The sequence below is a fragment of the Sturnus vulgaris genome, chromosome 16, assembly GCF_052056855.1.
Source record: "Sturnus vulgaris isolate bStuVul1 chromosome 16, bStuVul1.hap1, whole genome shotgun sequence".
Lineage (NCBI taxonomy): Eukaryota > Metazoa > Chordata > Aves > Passeriformes > Sturnidae > Sturnus > Sturnus vulgaris.
The window spans coordinates 14,337,000-14,355,119 of record NC_142258.1 but is presented as its reverse complement, the minus strand read 5'-3'; the positions used below and the strand labels follow the sequence as shown (position 1 = coordinate 14,355,119).

Genomic DNA, 18,120 nt, shown 5'->3' with positions numbered 1-18,120 from the left:
CCAAAGCATTCTGTGATGACCTGAGCCCTGAGAACAGGCCCAGTCTCCCAGTCTGGGCTGCAGTTGGAGTCACAGTTTTTTATTTCCTGTACTGTAGGCCCTGATGGAAAAGTGACTCCATATCTGGTGTGCACAGAGCCAGAGCCTCTCTCTCCAGGCAGCACTGCCACCTAGCCTCCAGCACAGCCAGCAGGCATTTGGCAAAGCCACTGCTGCTGCAGCTGCTTGTGCCAGGCAGGAGCAGGAGCAGCAGACCCCTGTGCCAGTGAGCTGAGCTTTCAGCCCTGGGCAGTGGAGCACAACCCATCCCAAACGTCCTACAGTGCAAGAACAAGGCATGAGGCATCTTCTCATCCAGGAACTAGTTTATTCCCAAGTATTTACATCTCCAGAGCTCAGCCCAGTGTTTCTGGGATCAGCCCCCAGGTCCCTGCAGCAGCCACTGGCTGCCCTGAGTGTGGCAGTGAGTCCTGGCTGGGCTGGGGACAGAGGACAGTGGCTTCAGGGGTCTCTGGGGGTTCACAGTTCGGCTGCTGGGTCACCTGCAAACCTGGCACCTCTAGAGAGTCACTGGGTCTCTGCCACCACCTTTGCTCTCCTAGTCAAAAGGTGACCTGCTAGGGACAGACCCTGGGACACCTTGGGTATCTCAAGGTCACAGAACACCGGTGACAGCAGCAGGAGATCCAAGAGCTCCAGCCTGAAGCTGAGAGGCAGAACTTGGAGCTGAGACAGCCCAGCCTCAGGCACTGCAGTTCCTCTAACATTCACCCTCCTACTGCTCCATTTTCCTAAGGACTCTATTTTCCAAGGTCCTTCTAGATGGTTCCACTCCTATGCCTTGGGTTACCTCTCTCTTTGATAGAGAACAGCTCTGCCCAATACTTCAAGTGTGCCTGGCCAGCACCAGCCTGTTACTGAGGGCACAGCAACAGGCAGGACCTGCTGGAAGTGCCCAGGTCCACAGAACCACATCCATCTGAGCAAATCTCTCGTGTCCATCTGGGATTTCAAGGGGAGCCTGCAGGACTGGGCTGGTTTTAGCCAGGGGAGTTGCTGCCACCAGCAGATAAATCACCCACAAAATCAAGGTCTGGCATGTGGCATCTGCCCCTCCTCACTCCTTTTTGCATTTCCCCCATTCCTTGAAGCTCCCCCAGGCCTGGATGAACACAGACATGGGCATACACATCCCTCGGCTTTCAACATGAGTCTTGACCCTCCTGCACTCCTGATCCTACACTTGCTCCTCGTGGGCCGTGCCAGGAGCTCAGGAGCTTTCCTTGCCCAGTTCTGGTCCCTGAGATGGGCCCCAAGGAGCTCCCTGTAGTCACCCAGGCCTGAGGGACCCCCAGGTCCCCTCCTGCAGCCAGGCCCTCACACGTCCACAACGCAGTCGGGCGTGTTGGTCCGGATGGTGTCCGAGATCATCTTGGCTCCTGACTGCCCGATGTGATTGCCCTGCAGGCTGGGAGCAAAGAGAGATCAGGGCTGGGAGCAAAGAGAGATCAGGGCTGGGAGCAAAGAGAGATCAGGGCTGAGAGCAAAGAGAGATTAGGCTGGGAGCAAAGAGAGATTAGGCTGGGAGCAAAGATCAGGGCTGGGAGCAAAGGCGGGAGCTCAGGCTGGGCCACCAGGCAGAGGAGGATCCTGGGTGATGCTGCCCAGCTTTGCACCAGCACCTGTGCCCACCCCACTCCGTGCAGGACCCTGCTCCATGGCACTCTGGGTTTGAGAACCCTGAGGCAGCCAAGTGAGGAGCTGGAGAAAGCCCTGGACAGCTGGAGAGGCTGAGCCACTTCTCCCCTGGAACGTTTTGGAGAGTATTTGTATTTTGAGGTAGTTCTTTGATCCAGAGGCATCCCTGGAGAGGAGCTGAGGGGTCTGGAGTTGTGTGGCTGTCACACTGGGAGGAGCACGGGATGCCCCTGCCCTGTGGGACAGCCAGGAATGGGCAGTGCTGGCAGTGGGGAAGGTCCCTGAATGGTTCCCATGGTCTCCCCCGTCCCTGCCTTTCCCACCCACTGCAGCAGCCACTTACTTGACATAGGTGAGGCCGTGGTTGCCCTTCAGGGCCGTGGCGATGCAGATGGCTCCCTCCATGCCCAGGGAGTTTTCCTGCAGGCTGCGGGAGGCAGGAGGGTCAGACAGCACCAGCCAGGGACATGTGGCCACCAGGAGGGAGCGCATGCACTGGGCATTGGGAAAAGCCACGTGCTCAGGGTTTGCCCTTCTGAGAAGCACTGGCTTGGCCATCCCTGTTCCCTAAGGGAATGTCTGGAATGTTCCTGGCTCAGCCGGATACTCACTTGAGCCGGCGGAGGCTGCGGTTGACCCTCAGTGCCTGTGCCATGGCCTTGGCCCCTGCCAGCCCCAGGGAGTTTCCCCGCAGGCTGCAAACAAAGGCACAGTGAGGAGGGACAGCCCGGGCTGGCCCAGGACAGGAGGAGGGGGAGAAGTGACCACACGCAGCGAGTGCAGGGACAGGTCTGGGACATCACCACGCAAGGGCAGGAGCAGTGCTGAGCCAAGGGCTGGGCTCTCAGGCAGCCCAGGGATCAGTGGCACAGCTGTGGGCACTCGGTGGCCCCGTGCACTTACTCCAAGATCTGCAGGCTCGTGTTGACCATCAAGGCTTCTGCCAGGGCTTGGGCACCGGCCACACCAACCGAAGCCACTTGCAGGCTGCAAGGGAACAGGGACCCTTCAGTACTTGTCCTGAGGTGGCCACGGTGTGTTAATTAGGATAATTAGGCTGTGACACCAGAGCCCTGCTGCAGCCTGAATACTCACTGGAGATCTGCCAGGGTGGTGTTGACCTTCAGTGCAGCAGAGAGGGCGGCCATGCCCTCGTCTCCGATGGCATTCTCCTGCAGGCTGGGACAGAGGTGCTGTGTGTGCCCATGGCCTGGGAACCAGGAGCAGGGACAGGGCAGCCAGCACAGGGCCCAGCATTCCCAAATGGCTTGGGAGAGCTCCTGGGCCACAAGGCATTTAAAGCATCCTCAGCCAAGGACACCCAGTGCGGACACAGCAGATTCCCAGGGCCTAAAGGGGCTCCAGGAGAGCTGGAGAGGAACTTTGCACAAGGGTTTGCAGGGAAGGACACTGGGAATGGCTTCCCACTGCCAGAGGGCAGGGTTAGATGGGATATTGGGAAGAATGAGATGGGGAGGCCCTGGCACAGGATGCCCAGAGAAGCTGTGACCGCCCCTGGAAGTGTCCAAGGCCAGGTTGGATGGGGCTTGGAGCAGCCTGGGACAGTGGAAGGTGTCTCTGCACATGGCAGGGGTAAAACTGGATGGGCTTTAAGGGTCCTTCCAGTAGGGCCCAGGACTCATCCACCCATGTCCCCACTTACTCGAGGCTGGCCAGGCTGCTGTTGGACTGTAGTGCTTGTGCCAGGGCTGTGGCTGCTTTGGCCTGGATGAAGTTCCACTGCAAGCTGCAAACAGGAGAAAATGAGAGGTAAAGCCTTGGGCTGTGAGTGTGCCCTGATCCTTCCAGGCTCCACACCCATCTGCATCCATCCAGGGATGTACAAGACCCCGTGGGTCCATCAAGGATGTCACAGCACCCCTCCCATGGAGGGTGTCACAGCCTGGAGGGACTGAGGGCCAGGAGCAGTGTCCCTGCCCATGTCCATGGGCTTCAAACCCAGGCAGGCCCAGGGGAAACTCACTGGAGGGACGTGAGTGCCCGGTTCTCCTTGATGGCCAAAGCAATGGCCTTGCCCCCCTCATCGTACAGCAGGTTGGCCGCCAAGCTGTGGGGACAGAGGACTCAAGTCACAAGTGAAAAGTTGAGGACAGCTCCAGGGACACCACGGGGTGCTCTGGGTGCCCTCCTGGGGCCCATGGGACTTACTCCAGCTTCCTGAGGGTGCTGTTGCTCCGCAGGGCACGGGCGATGGCAGGGCCCCCCTCCTTGCTGATGGAGTTCTCCCGGAGGCTGGGGAAGGACACGGGGCTGGGGAGGAGCAGCCAAGGCAGGGCTGGACCAGCTGCTCCCCCTTCACCTCCTGCTCTGGGGCTGAGGCCATCAATTGAGTAGAGCAGTTTGGCTGAGACCCCCATTCCTCATCAGCTCCTGCAGCTCCATTCCATGCCCCTCCATTCCCTGTGTTTCCTGTGGGCACTGGTGACCCATCAGGGCTTTTTGCCAGCCTCTCATCCTTGCTGACATCCTTTCCTTCCAAGAGTGGCTGAATCAATATTATCCCAAAGGGAGAAAGATAAAGACAGAGAGAAGTTCCTCACAACTGGAGGAGGGACCAAAGCTGCTTTCAGCATCTCAGAGCACTTGTGGAAACAACCAGGCACAAGCCCAGGCTGCTGAAAAGCTCCCAGGTCCCTGCAGCAGCTTTTGGTCAGGGTGGCTGGAGGGACTGTCACTTACTTGAGGCTGAGGAGTCCCTTGTTGGAGCAGAGAGCTGCTGTCAGTGCTGTGACCCCTGCACTGCTGATGGAGTTGCTCTGGAGACTGAGATTAACGGGGAAGGTGTGAGGATGGGCCAATCTTGGCATGACAGGTGGGCTGCAGGCTCATGTTTGGGGTGGAAAGTGCCCATTTCACCGAGAAAAGGACATCTCCCAACCTCAGGGGACAGGGAGAGCCAAGGCAGAAGGACCAACCCTGGAGCATCCAGGGCGGGATCAGCCATTCCTGCTGAGCACAGCAGCAGAGGGGACAGGGTTTGCCAGCACTAGAGGCAGCCTTGTCCCCACCTGTCACCGTGGCTGCTGGCTCAGCTGGGCATGTGGCTCCCATGGGTTTGGGATCCTTGTCATAGGGACAGAACCAGGGCACAGCCACTCATCACCAGGAGCCATCAGCCCTCCTCTCCAGGTGCTGCTCCCATGGGGAATGAAGGTTGCACCATTCCAGCCTGAACTGCCAGGCCTCAACCTGTTACCTCCCTCCTTAGCCAATTCCCAACACTTCTGAGAGAGAGAAGTCCCAAAACTACTGATTTCCTCCAAGCCAGAATAAAAAGTCATCACTGGGTTTTAGGATTAATTCTGTCAGTGCCCCCTGGTGCTGCTGGAGCTGCCCCATCGTGTTCCAGCCTGCACATCCAGGGAATGTGCAGTGGGACAGGCATGGGGAGGGGCTGAGGGCTTGAGGAGTGGCAGATTTTGCTGGAAGGAGGAGGCTGGGTTCTGTTGTCAAGGGCAAACTCACTCAAGGCTTTGCAGGCTGTGGTTCACCCTCAGAGCTTCGGCCAAGGCAATGGAGCCGTTGTCTCCCACCGAGTTGCTCGAGAGTCTGAGACAGAAGAGGAAACTTTGGAACTGCCAGCAAGGGATTCACCTCCCCCGGGCTCTTCCTGCTGCAGCAACGAGCCTGAACTCGCTGCCACCTCATTTCCCACCTACTACACCTCTGTTCTCGTGGCTGGTTTGAGCTGGAATAGCTTTTAATGTTTCCCCAGGGTCTGGAGCTCTGCTGCTTCCCTCTGCCAGAGGGGAGACAGCTTCTCCTTCCTTGATGTGGTTCCCTGCATCCCTGGAGACACAGAGAGCATCTCCACAGGGCTGCTCTCTCTATCCACACCAACCCCTCTGGGCAGAGCCAGCAGTGTCCCTCTTGCCTGTCACATGGACCTGCCCCTTTCCTGCCATTGCTGCCCACAGATCCCGGGAGATGTGGTGGCCCTGCCATCCCTCCCCTCCTGCCGTGCTCACATCAGCTCCCTCAGGCTGCAGTTCTTCTTCAGCGCCTCCGCGATTTTCCGGGCGCCCTGGGCTCCGATGGCGTTTTTCTGCAGGCTGCAAAAGGGAGGAAGGCATCTGTGAATGGCAGCTGCCACATCCCCTTGAGGGTGGCTGAGGGGGGGACACCACGTCCTGGTCACTCACTGCAGGGTCACCAGCCTGTGGTTGGTCAGCAGGGCCTCGGCCAGGAAGGTGGCCCCATCCTCCTTGATGGAGTTGTGCTGGAGGCTGTGGGAGACAGGAGTGAGGCCATGTCTGGATGCTTCCACAGGGGCCAGGGGCTGTGCAGGGCAGTGCCCACCTCTCCTGGGTGCTTGCCCTTGTCCCTGGCTTGAGAAAAGGGTCTGGCCCCCAAGCATCCCTGACCAGGAGTCTCCTTCCCTCCTCTCCCATGGGATATTCTTTCTTCCATCAGCACCCTGGGAGCTCCCATGCACAGAAAGGACCTCGACCTAGACTCCAACCCCACCCCACTGAAGCCAAGAGGCAGGAGAATCCCAGCTTTCTGGAAATCCTGGACAGTCCCTGGGGCTGTGGCAGCTGCACTCATGTTCACTGCCCAGCACACCTGGCCCAGGGTATGCCCAGGGTCTCCCCATGACAGAAGGGGGATGGAAGGGGGCCTGCCCTGGGGATCTGCTCCAGGAGGTGCTACAGAAGTTGAGACTTACTTCAGGGAGAGCAGGATTTGGTTTTTTTTCAGGGCATCAGCCAGGGCTTTTGCTCCGGTGGGGCCAATGGAATTGCTCCGCAGGCTGGGGCAGGATGGGCAGAAAAGCCAAGGTTAGCAAAGCCAGACTGGCACAGGCCCAGTTTAAGCCAGATGCCTCCACATGGCACTGCTGAGGTGGGACATCAGGCCAGCAGCTTGTGGTGGTGGCTTTAGGGGCTGGAGACCCTGCCCAGGTTGGTCAGGCCAGGTGGGATCCAGCCCCTCCATGGGCAGGGAATGGTTCCCAGTGGGAGTGTGTGCACCACAGGAGCTGGGGAAGGGCTGCACTTACTCCAGCACCATGAGGCTCCTGTTCACCAGCAGCGACCTGGCCAGAGCTTTGGCTCCCTTGTTGCTGATCTGATTTTCTGCCAAGCTGCCCAGAAAAATGAAAATTGGGTGTTTTTCCAGAGGAGAAAGAGACTGGCACACACCCTGGCATGTCCCAGGAGGCAGCTGGGATGGGTGAGCAGAGAAGAGCCATGGGGAGCATTTGATTCAGGTACAACCAAAGTGATGGATGTTCTACTGGAGTGGACACCAGGCAGGGACTGCAAGGACAGTTTCTGGACATAAAATTCATTTGTGTCCTATAAAGGAGCTCAGATGGCAGCATGGGGAACTCTGTGCAGCCCTGAGGAAGAGTGGGAGGAGGGGAAAGACAATCTTGGGGTAAGGTCACTGTGCCTGGGTGCAGGGGATGGTGTGGGGCTGTCCTTGTCATTAGGCACCCTGGGGAGCCAGTGGGAGAGACATTCCTGGGGGACCCCCACCCTGGTTTTGCATCCCCAGGACATCCCATCCTACCTGAGCCTCTGGATCTGGCAGTCCTTCACACTCAGCACACTGCCCAGCAGCTCCATCACATCATCCTTAAACTGGTTATTGTCCAGCCTGCAGAAGACACAAGGAAAGAGCAAGAACAAGGGTTTGGAGAAAGTGGAGAAAGCATGGTCCTCCCATGACATCTGCCTGTCCCAGGTGGAGAAGCTCAAGGGCAGAAGTGGAGCTGACCCAGAGCCATCCCAGGGCGGCTCTCTGCAGGTGGGCAACATTTGGTGGACCCATGTCTCCATTGGCACCTGGGATTGTGAATCACAGGGGAGAGAGAACTCATTGCAGCTTCCAGTACTTAGAGGGGACTTAAAACAGGGAACAGGTTTAAACTAAAAGAGGAGAGATTTCGATTAAATTCTTCTCTGTGAGGGTGGGCAGGCCCTGGCACAGGGTGCCCAGAGAAGCTGTGGCTGCCCCTGGATCCCTGGCAGTGTCCAAAGCCAGGTTTGATGGGGCTTGGAGCAGCCTGGGCTACTGGAAGGTGTCCCTGCCCACGGCAGGGGGGGTGGAACTGGATGGACTTTAAGGTCCCTTCTAACACAAACCAATCTGTGATTCCACAGTCACAGCTTGGCATCTCTCCTCACTTTTCCCAGTGCAATCCCACCAGGACTCACCTGAGGTTGTGGCAGAAGAGGAGCTGGGAGAGCAGGCTCTTACAGACATTGTAGGTGAGGCAGTTGGAGAGGTTTGTCTCCTCCAGGCACACGTCAGAGACCTGCAGGAGATAAGCCAGGGCCGAGCAGTTCGTGGGGGTGAGCATCCCCGCCAAGGTGCCGCTCCTCATGGCCTCCTCCATGGCCTTGGCGGTGTCGGTGTGCTGCATCTCGTGCAGGCAGCGCATGGCGTTGACGGCGCGCGACGACACGGCGTGCTCGGCGTGGAGGCAGCCCTGCAGGACACCGATGGCCTGGCCCCTGAGCCCGCCCTGCTCGTCCTTCTGCAGCAGCCACCCGCACAGCAGCCGGTTCACCTGCGGGGACAGCAGCCCCGAGAGGAAGCGCACAAAGATGTCCAGCTGCCTGTCCTCGGCCTGCAGCGCCCGCTGCACCGCGCCCCTGAAATGCGTCAGGAAGCCCAGCTTGGGCCAGGACACGCCGCTCTCCGTGAACAGGTCGAAGATGGCTCGCTTGGCCGCCGTGTGGTAAAAAAGAGCCGCCAGGAACTCCTGGATGGTCAAGTGGGAGAAGTAGTAGGCTGTGGAGGCCTGCATGTCCTCCTTGAGCAGCAGGCGGGTGGCGAGGCTGCTGTGCAGCAGGGACAGGTCGATGCCGTAAGCCTTCATGTCCTGCTCGTAGAACACGTGTTTCTTCCGGAGCAGCCCGTAGAAGGCCAGCCTGCCCAGGCTGCCCACCAGCTTCTTGCTGGTGTTCACGGCCTGTTCAATCCTCAGGGTTTCTCTCGGCTTCTCCAGCCAGTCACCACTCAGAGCCATTTTAAAATAATAGGAGTAGATTTCTGAGAGGGTCCTGGGGACCACGGCTGCTTCCTGAGATTGATCACTGCTATGTTTCAGGAAATAAGCGATCGAGGAGCCGGAAATCCTGCAAAAACCAGGAATGGTGCACAGGACATGTAGCGACCTATTAGCCCTGATGTGCTGCAGGACTTGGCTGGACAGATCTCTGTTGTCCAGAAACATCTGGTCCAAGAAGTCCTTCATCTCTGCAGCCCCAAAGCCGCGGATTTCCGTCATGCGGTCCACCAGCCCGCCGGGAATCTGCCTGGCTGCCACCGGCCGCGAAGTGACCCACACAGAGGCCTCCTGCAGCAGGTTTCCCCTGATGATGTTGGTGATCAGGTTGTCCACTTGGATCTCCTTTTTGGGATCGGTGCAAACCGCTGCGTTGGAAAAATCCAAGGGGGTCTTGAACTCGTCCAGGCCGTCGAGGATGAGCAGGGTCCGGGCGGCGCCGGCCGCGATGCAGCCGGGCTCGGGGATGTGAGGGGAGGCCGAGCAGATGAGGCGCTCAGCAGAGAGCTTCTCGTAGGTGTTGAGCTCCCTGAAGGTGAGGGGCAGCACAAACATGATGTCCCTGTTGATCTCCCCCTTTGCCCAGCTGCAGACAAACAGCTTCACCAGAGTGCTCTTGCCAATCCCGGCCACGCCGATGGTGACAGAGACCCGAGGGGGGATGCTGACTTTGGAGAGAGGCAGGAACAGCTTCTCCAGGGGGATGCTCTTGGATACGTTTGGCAGGCCTTTGGTGGTTTCAACCTGCAGGATGTCGTGTTCCTTCTGCTGGATGTCGGTCAGGCCTTCCACCAGCAGCAGGTTGGTGAGGCGCTGCAGGGCTCCTGACTCCAGGCCATTCCCACAGGAGCTCTGCAGGCTCTCCAGGTGCTTCTGCACCATGGGTTCTGCACAGAGAAATGAAACAGGGGTGAGGAGGAACCACAAAGGCAAATGACAGAAGCTGCTTCACTTTTCTGCCATGCCCATGCAGAGGGAAACCTCACGGAGCCTTTACATCCTGGTGGGAAGGATGGCAGGGCTCAGAGGGCACCAAGAGGCCTAAAGGGTCCTGATCAGCCTCACAGTCAGTCCAGGAGCCCATTTAAGCTCAGCCCAGGGCCTTCAGCCTCAGCTAAAGATATGTTGTAGGAGCTACATCTTCGTCTTGGGCCTCATCACTCTGCCCTGGTGGCCACTGGATTGTGTCTGAACCTGATTGCCCTTGCTGGGCCTGATCCTGACCTCTCAATTGACTTCCCAGCTTGACTTCATTCCTGCCTCATGGCCATGGACTTTCTGATGAACTGGACTCTTGGCTGAACCTGGTGGCCACCTCTGGACCTGTCCTGCTCACCTGGCTCAGGTATCACAGCAAAATTAAACCCTCCAGCAAAGGCTGGACAGGCAGGTGATAATGGTATGAGAGACTTGGAGCAGACATCAGCTAAGGCTGGAGCCTTCTAACCAGGAGGGAAACCAAGGAAACCTCTCCTGGCAAGAGGGCTGCAGAGAGAGCCTGAATTTGGGGCAGCCAGCAGCTGATGGGGTCAGGGTCAGCCGTCCTTTACCTGTTCCCAGCCTGGCACCAGGACTGGCTGCTGTCATCTGAACATTGAGGACATCAAAAACTCCTCAGGCTGCCCAGAGAGGTGTGCAGAGGGCAGTGAGGGGCCTGGAGGAAGCTCTCTCAGACCTGGCAGAGAGCCAGAGGTTTATTTCTCCCACCAGAAGCACAAGACTGCAGAAGGTGGCCGGGCTGCAGGAGGGACCTGGCAATGTCCCCAGGGCTGAGTCCCTCCCAGACCATGGCTGGATCTCCAGGATGGGACAGGTGGCATGTCCTGCAGAGTGGGATGAGTGACAGAAGGTGCTGGGTGACAAAGCACCAGTCACCCTGGCTGAGAGCGTCCTTCCCCAGCAGAGTCGCTGCGATGGCACCATCACCTGCACGGATGATGTCCTCCCAGCAGAGCTGCCACACCCCCGGCCCTGAGCACACCTCAGGGTGTCCAGCAAGCACCAGGCCACGTGTGCAGCCCCCCCCGGCTGGGCTGCCTACCACAGACAGTGATGTGGAGGTAGAGCTGCGAGTTGGAGGTCGGGATGAAGCTCTGCAGGGACTGGGAGGCGTGGCTGCCCTTGCCAGCCAGGACATCCAGCACAGCCCTCACCTGCTCGGGCAGGGGGCTCGCTGCCTGCACCTGGGCAGCCTCCCCGGCCGTCAGGAGCTCCAGCCTGCACAGGTGGCTGCTGATGTCCTCCAGGAACTGCGGGGAGATGGACCTCGCCAGCTGCCTGCCGTACCGGTGGATCCAGGTCCCTGTGGGACAGGACAGAGGGACAGGTGGGTCCTCAGCAGCCCTGGGAATGTGGGTGAGTGAGGGGTGACAGGGAAAGGCAGCAGTGCAGAATTGCCTCTGACTCTAAAGGTAGCAGGGGTGAGCTGGAGCCCTCCACAGTGCCCTGCCCGGGCCCTCCTTGCAGCGATGCCATCCCAAAGTCCTGGTAGGAGGCTTTGTTAGGAGCTGCTAGGTCAGGGCAGCAGCTACTGAAATTGGAGCCAAAGAGACTGAAGAACACAATCATTAAATGGTGTTTTCTCCTGGAATCCAAACCCATGCAGAGAAAAAAACTGAGCAAGATCATTTCTCTCCAGAGACAGCCATTCTCCCGGTGCCAGCACTGCCTTGGATCTGCTCACACCTTGGTGCTCCACCTCATCCCATTTCTACTCCCCCAAGGTGACAGATCTGCCCAGCCAGCACTCACCTTCCATCAGAGGCCTCCCGTGACATGGGTGGTCCCTGGGTGAGGAGTGCTGTGGTGGCAGCAGCGTCCCATGGGCCACCCCGTGTCCCCTGGCCAGCTCACAGCACCACCCAGGGCTCCTCAGCCCCTGCCCGTGGCCCTGGTGGAAGAAGAGGAGAAGCATGAGGAGCAGTGTGGGAGGGAGCCCACTCTGAGCTGTGGTGGTGCTGGGTGTGGTTGAGCCGGGGGTTCATTCAGCAGCTTTTGGCTGAGGCAGAGTCCCCTTCACTGCAGGCACAGCTGGGCCCAGACCTCACACACTCGGTGCCTTCACCACTTACACCACGACCTTTGTCAAGCACAGCGGTGCATGAATTGCCTTGACAATGCCTCTGTGCTATCTGTGGGTCACCTGGGGAGCACCCAAGTGTCACCACTGTCACCAGGGCTGAGAACTGCATTCTTCTCTGTATTGTGAAGGAAGCTGTGGGGCAGCAGGCAGAGTGATGAAGGGCCTGTTTTGGTTTCAAACCCACCTGGCCCCCATCCAGAGCCTCTGACGGGGCTTGCTACTCGTGGCCAGCACCACATCCTGTCACAGAGCTCTGAGGATGCTCTGAATCATCACCCAGAGCAAGAGCATCTACCTGCTCCCTCCCCCTCAGCTGCTGCCAAACCACGCTGAGGGTTTGCTATTTATTTTAAGAAGTTAATCTGCTCAGAGTCCTGTTGTTCTTCAAGTAGAGGTGGAGAGGGAAATGTGTCCATGCCTGAGAGTCCATGCCTCCCAGCTCCAGATGTGTTAGAGGCACTGTGCTGTGCCACCAGCCCCAAAATCATCTCCAGGCACTGCCATGTCCAGGTGGGAACTCCTGAGCCCCAGGGGATGTCTGATCACAGGAGCAATGCACACACACAGTGTCAGCGACTCCATCCTGGCATCTTTCCTCCTTTCCACGTGGCCTACAGGATGCTCTGGATCCATGTGAACACCTCCCTGCTGCTCTGCAATGGGGTCCCTGCCCACGGACAGCCTTGTCTTTGTCAAACCCCCCCAAGGGGGATGTGGGCACTGGGGGGGCTTTGATGCAGCCTCACCCACAGGTAACACTCCTTTCTTTGGTCAGACCTCTTCTAGGGAGAGAGCACAGATGTAGCTGGACCAGGAAAACCTGGCAGAGTTTCTGGTCCATGGTGTGAGGTGAAAGTGCTTGGAACAACTTCTGTCCATCCTCCCTCCCAGGGATCCATGCTGGGGTTTATTTCTCCCACCAGAAGCACAAGACTGCAGAAGGTGGCTGGGCTACAGGAGAGACCTGGCAGTGTCCCCAGGGCTGAGTCCCTCCCCTACAGAGACAGGTGGCATGTCCTGCAGAGTGGGCTGAGTGACAGAAGGTGCTGGGTGCCAAAGCCCAGCTCCACCGGCCCGAGTGGCTCCTGACAATGCCTTGCAGGGCTGGGAGGAGCTGTTGGAGCAGGGTCTGAGCCCACGGCCTTTCCCTTCAGGATGGAAGGCTGGGCTCAGCCCAAGCTGCCCAGCTCTGAGCCCCTGGTGCCAGTGGTGTCAGAGGCCCACGAGTCCCTGGCAGTGATCCCAAAGCAAAGCCCTTTCCTCCATACTGGGAGCAGCAGGGCTCCAGCAGCAGCTCTTACTCATCACCCCCAGGCAGTGGCCTGGTCAATGAAGATACCATCAATTAAAGGAGCTCAGTGAGCAATTCACAGCGAAATGTTCATCCTTTGATGTGTTCTTGTCTCTAACTGGCCTGGAAAGTTCAATTAAGCCTCTGCAGTCCCCAGGTCTGTCTCTGATCTTTGGTGTGCAAGCCAGAACACAGCCAGAATGAAAGGGGGTTTTGCTGCTTGCAGCGATGTTCCCTGCAGCCCTTCCCCTGAAACACAGCCCTTTGATGGGACAAAGCTGCTCCAGCTCCAGAGAATGTTTGATGCTGTCCTCTGGTGCTCCTTGAAAAGCCAGCAGCCGTGGGCCAGCTCCTGCAGAGGCATCTCACCAGGAGAATGAAGCAGCAGAAGAATTAATGCAGGGGCTGTGATTTTTTTCTGGTTCCAGTAGTTTCAGGTGCAGCTCTAGGACCAGACAGAGGCTGAGTCCTGAGGGGCTGCAGGAAGTTCCCAGCTCTCACAAGAGATGTCTGAAGGGTAAGGCCCAGCCAAGCTCCATGACCCCTACAGAGATCCAGGTGTGTCCAGGATGGGACCCAGCTCATTCCAAGGCTGCTGGCCATGACTCCTGCCCGAGGTGTCCATCCTGCACATCCCAGGTGTGCAGCTTTGCCTGGCCAGCATCCATCCAGCAGGGACAATGTCCCACTGGCAGCCAGAGGAGCAGGGATAAAGGCTTGTGTCTGCCCTGCCTTGCCTTTGCCCCCCAGGGAAACTGGGACAAAGGGCTGGAGGGCAGGGGCTGCCCAGACAAACTGGTGAATGGCATCTGCAAGCCCCGGGGAGGGAAAGGGACATTTTCTTGGCAACAAGTTGGCATTAACGCTTTTTTTTTTTTTTTTCCAAAGGTCCAGGCCAAGAGAAAATCCTCTCCTCTAAGGATGTGTAGACAACACTGATGTGTCCTTCCAGCAGCTTCAGCCCCACCATCCCTACATCCCAATCCCACCTGAGTGCCCCTGCCCAAAACCCATCAGTGCTGGGAGCCACAAAGCACCGTGCTGGAAGGTGCCCACCCCCGAGCACAGCCAACCCTCTCCCAAACTGCTGCTGTGGTTTTCACTGTGTCCATCCTGATCCAGGATTCAAACTCCTGACACCAACACCAGGGAACACGGGCCTGGATGTAGCTGCTCCTGCTCATCTCTGGCTCTAATTATGAATGTGCAGTTTCATTCCTGGCAGTCTAACATGACCAGAGCAGCACCCAGGGAATCTGGGATGAAAGGACAGCCCTGAAGTGGCCACAGCATGAAGTTGTGTGGAGAAAGAGGCATTTACTGCCTCCTAAATCTCCCTCCTGCCCCAGACAGATCCATCCCCCTGTGCCTTAGGGATCTGCTGAGGACTGGGACCATGCCAGGCCAGGAGCTGTCCCAGCAGCACCAGGAGTACATCAGGTGATGCCCTGTGTTTGTCGCCCTGCAGGGATTCACCAGCAGCATGGTGGGGAGGGGGTGGTCGGCACCTCCAGTGGGAATTCCCAGCTCGTCGAGCCCTGCTGGGGACCTGCTGCAGTGGGCTGGGGGTGGGTTGGGGGTGCCAAGGTTAGACAGGCACCAAAGAGCTGGGCAAGAGCTCCTGGATGGCTGCAGGCACCCACAGATGGAAAACACCCGAAAACTGACTCATCTACAGTATTTAGATAAGGTCAAAAGCTTTTCATATGAGCTAGAAATTGCATAATCACACAGTACCTGCACAAGGCGGGAGGTGCCCACTCCAGCTCAGCTCCACGCCCCAAACAGGCAGAAAACCTCAGCCTGGCCCTGTCCTTGTCCATGTGCCACCATGTGGGGTTCTCCGTGCAGCCAATCCCCCAAAGCTCTGCGGTTTGGGGTGGGGGAGCCCCGGGTTCAGCCCCGGGCACGGGACGGGAGCGGCACCGGCCCCGCACATCTCCCACCTTTCCTGGGCTCCTCCGGGCTCCTCCACCCGCTCACCTTCGGCCCTTTTTATTTTATTTATTTTATTTCTCCTGCCACATGTCCGCCCTGAGCTGATCCCACCTCGGAGAGCAGCGAGCTGCCTGGAAATGAAAACATTTCCCAGCTGTTCCCCCTGAGCTGAGCGAATCCCGAAGCCAGGATGCAGGCTGCCACCTTTTGGCAGAATGGAAGAGATTTCACATCGTTAATTTCTGCTAATTAAATGTGCAATGAAATACTTTCTGCATTATTACTCAATTATCACGCTTTCAGGCTAGCAAGTAACTCGGTTATCTAAGTTTACATATGACTTATACTTTTTGATCTGGATTTAATGCCAGCAAAATTTATTACCAAATGTATTTTATGTCAAATTTAATCTCTTCCAGGTTTGAGTTTTGGTTTTTTGTTTCCTTGAACCCCAATAATAGGGCCCAGACACAGCAGGGATTAAATAGGAGGTGAGGGGCCATGAAGGGCCCCTGGGCTGGATGCCAGCAGTGCCAATCCCAAATCTCACCAGAAAAAAAGGGGAAAATCGATCTGTGGGTGATTCTAAACAGCTAAAAATAAAGGTAATTTTGAAGAGGAGGTTCCTTGCAGGGCACTGCTGCACCTCACAAGCTGCAGAATGAAGGCTGATGCATTTCCTGAGCTGGCCGTGCCCCATGGATGCTTTACCACGGATGTGCAAACAGCGGATTGAAAAGCAGATCCTCCCAGCAAACGCTTCTGCCCCTGCCACCCCCGGCATCTCAGGATATCAGCAGGAAAACTGGGCAGGAGCTGCTGCCAGCCTGCAGCCCCAGGGCTGCAGGGATGCTGACAGAGGCGGTACCCACCCCAGAGACCTCTGTGTTTGTCAGAACAACCTTTCTGGGCTTACAGAGCATCCCAAAGAGCAGCTGCCAGCTCTCCAGAGAGAAATCTTCGTGCAACAGGAACATCCCGAGTGGGAGGTGTCCCCTTGCTCCCAAGGATGCCTGTCTGGCTTTGGATAACTCTGCCACGTGCTGGCCAAACGCTGTGACAGTGACATCCCAGGGTGTGACTGCTGTGCACCAGCAGTCCCATATTTATGGGCTACACAGTGCCCATGAGTGCTTAAATAACAGCAGGATCGAGTCTGATGCCCTGAGGCAGCCCAGGGTGCCCGGGCTCTGTGCCCACCTCTGAGCTCCAGCCCCTGACCCGCTCCTGTGACACCCCAGCGCCCTGCCCCACTCTTTGGTGCCGTTTTGCACCGTGCCACAGGTGAGTGTGTCATTAATCTCTTCCTTTTCTACCCATGGTACATCTTGGAGTTTATTTGGGATGGTTTGGAAGTTAATTAGTTCAGCAAACGACATTAAGGAGGGGAAAGCTGCTGCAGAAGGCTTTGGGCAGGCAGGACAGCCTGGCTGTGGCTGCCTCCATGCCCTGGCAGGCAGAGCAGGCAAGGGGACAGAATTTGTGACATGTGCCAGGCTTCCTGTGGGGTCCCATGCTCGTCTCCATCACTCCGGGCTCCACCCACTCCTGCCAGCCTGGTGGCCGTGCCGTGCCATGCTGTGCCATGCTGTGCCATGCCAGGGACCTCTGCCCAGCAGCTCCCGGCCCTGCCGCCTTTTCCCAGCGACTCCACTTCACGTGTCCATCACAGCACGAGCTCTGTCCCCACGCGGGAGAGCCAAGTGACACCTCCCCTTGTCCCCACACCCCTCCCAAGCCCCTCCAAGCCCTACCTTGGCCTCGTGCCGCCTTCCCCAGGTCGGAGTGTGAGCGGGGCAGTGGCGAGAGCATCCTCGTGGCCACGGCAGGATGCAGCCCCTCCGTGTCCCGCTCAGCTTTTCATCCCCAGGGCTTTGCTTCCTCCTGGATGGATGCTCAAGTCCAAGGCAGAAGCCACCCTTCCCGCTGGTGTCCCCTGCAGGTGATGGGACCCGGGGCGGGGCAGCACCTGGGGAAGGTGGCTCCGGGTTCCCCCGCCGGTTCCAGCCCCGTGGCTTTTATGTCTTTCCGTTCGCTGCTCGCCCCTCCTGCCCTGTGTCTCACTGATCTTCCTTCCTGTCAGAGCAGGGCTGGTTGCTGTGTATGCAAATCGTGCTGAGGGATCCGCCAAAAGCCAGCAGCGTCTGACCCCGGCAGCGGCAGCCGGAGCTGTCCCGCTGGGATGCTCCGTGTGCCGACACTTCCCTGGCTGCGGATGCTTTCTCCGAAAGCCACAAACCCGTCCCCAACAACATCCAGACTACTGGATTCACTTGAAGCAAAACCATGAGCTCACCCTGGCCTGGGAGAGCCAAGGGGTTTTGCTACACAACCCCCTCGCTGGCCAGGAACGCTGGGAATATGCCATGGAAGAGACTGGACTTGCAGCAGCTCTGCCCTTCACTGGGTAGTGAAGAGAAATAATTACAAGAGTGAATTAAAGTTGTGTTTTGAAAGAGTGGAATTAAAGGGTAGGAATAGCCTTCCTTTCCTCGAAAGCCATTCTCCTGCCCTTGTTAAATGCTTCCTGGAATTAGGACTTGTCTCCAAAGAGCCGGATCCCATCCCACCAAGGAGCCAGAGCTATCAGAGCAGCAGGACCGGCGGGATCTTCCCTCCCCAGCTCCGCACGGGCAGCTGGTGTCGGTCATTATTTTCCATTCTTGTTCGACAAAACCCTCATTTTGTAAATGCTATAAAAATTCCACTGGCGTTCAGGCAAATGATGGCTAATGGAGCTCTCGTGGTGGCGAGCTGGTGGGGTCATGGTGGGCTCGTGGCCACTGAACTGTGTTTGGGGAGGAGAGGTGGGGGCAAGCAGAAATCTGGACCTCCAGCCACCACTTTGGGCTGTGCCTCCCCCAGCCTCGCTCTCTGCCCGCCCCAGGCTGTGCCCAGTAAGGGTTAAAACCTTTCCTCTGGGGAGTTTGAGGTCTGTTGGTAATTGGTAATGCTAATTTCTCGATCTGGAGGGTGGTTTCAGGAGGAGCTGGCCCCTGGTAAGTCCCAGCAGCCAATCTAGCTAAAATCCCTCACATCCAAAATGACTGTGCAGAAACCCCAGTCAGG

General features: G+C 57.7%; 1 protein-coding gene across 2 annotated transcripts; it reads right to left on the bottom strand.

Annotated features, from left to right (window-relative positions):
* Positions 1–355: 355 nt before the first annotated feature.
* NLRC3 (NLR family CARD domain containing 3) lies at positions 356–17,406 on the bottom strand. 2 transcript variants are annotated; one of them, XM_088174593.1, is made up of 19 exons: positions 16,806–17,406; positions 11,492–11,630; positions 10,894–11,042; positions 7,884–9,627; positions 7,237–7,323; positions 6,722–6,805; positions 6,389–6,472; positions 5,862–5,945; positions 5,688–5,771; positions 5,185–5,268; positions 4,399–4,482; positions 3,868–3,951; positions 3,683–3,766; positions 3,362–3,445; positions 2,794–2,877; positions 2,602–2,685; positions 2,310–2,393; positions 2,042–2,125; positions 356–1,468 (listed from the first exon to the last, which is right to left on the bottom strand). In XM_088174593.1, exons 2-19 carry the CDS (start codon positions 11,515–11,517, stop codon positions 1,378–1,380), a joined length of 3,189 nt encoding a protein of 1,062 aa, XP_088030719.1. In that variant the 5' UTR covers positions 11,518–11,630; positions 16,806–17,406; the 3' UTR covers positions 356–1,377. The 2 variants fall into 2 exon arrangements, with proteins under 2 accessions (XP_088030719.1, XP_088030718.1); XM_088174592.1 differs by lacking the exons at positions 4,399–4,482; positions 10,894–11,042; positions 11,492–11,630; positions 16,806–17,406 and having other exon boundaries at positions 7,884–9,623.
* Between the last annotated feature and the right edge of the window lie 714 nt (positions 17,407–18,120).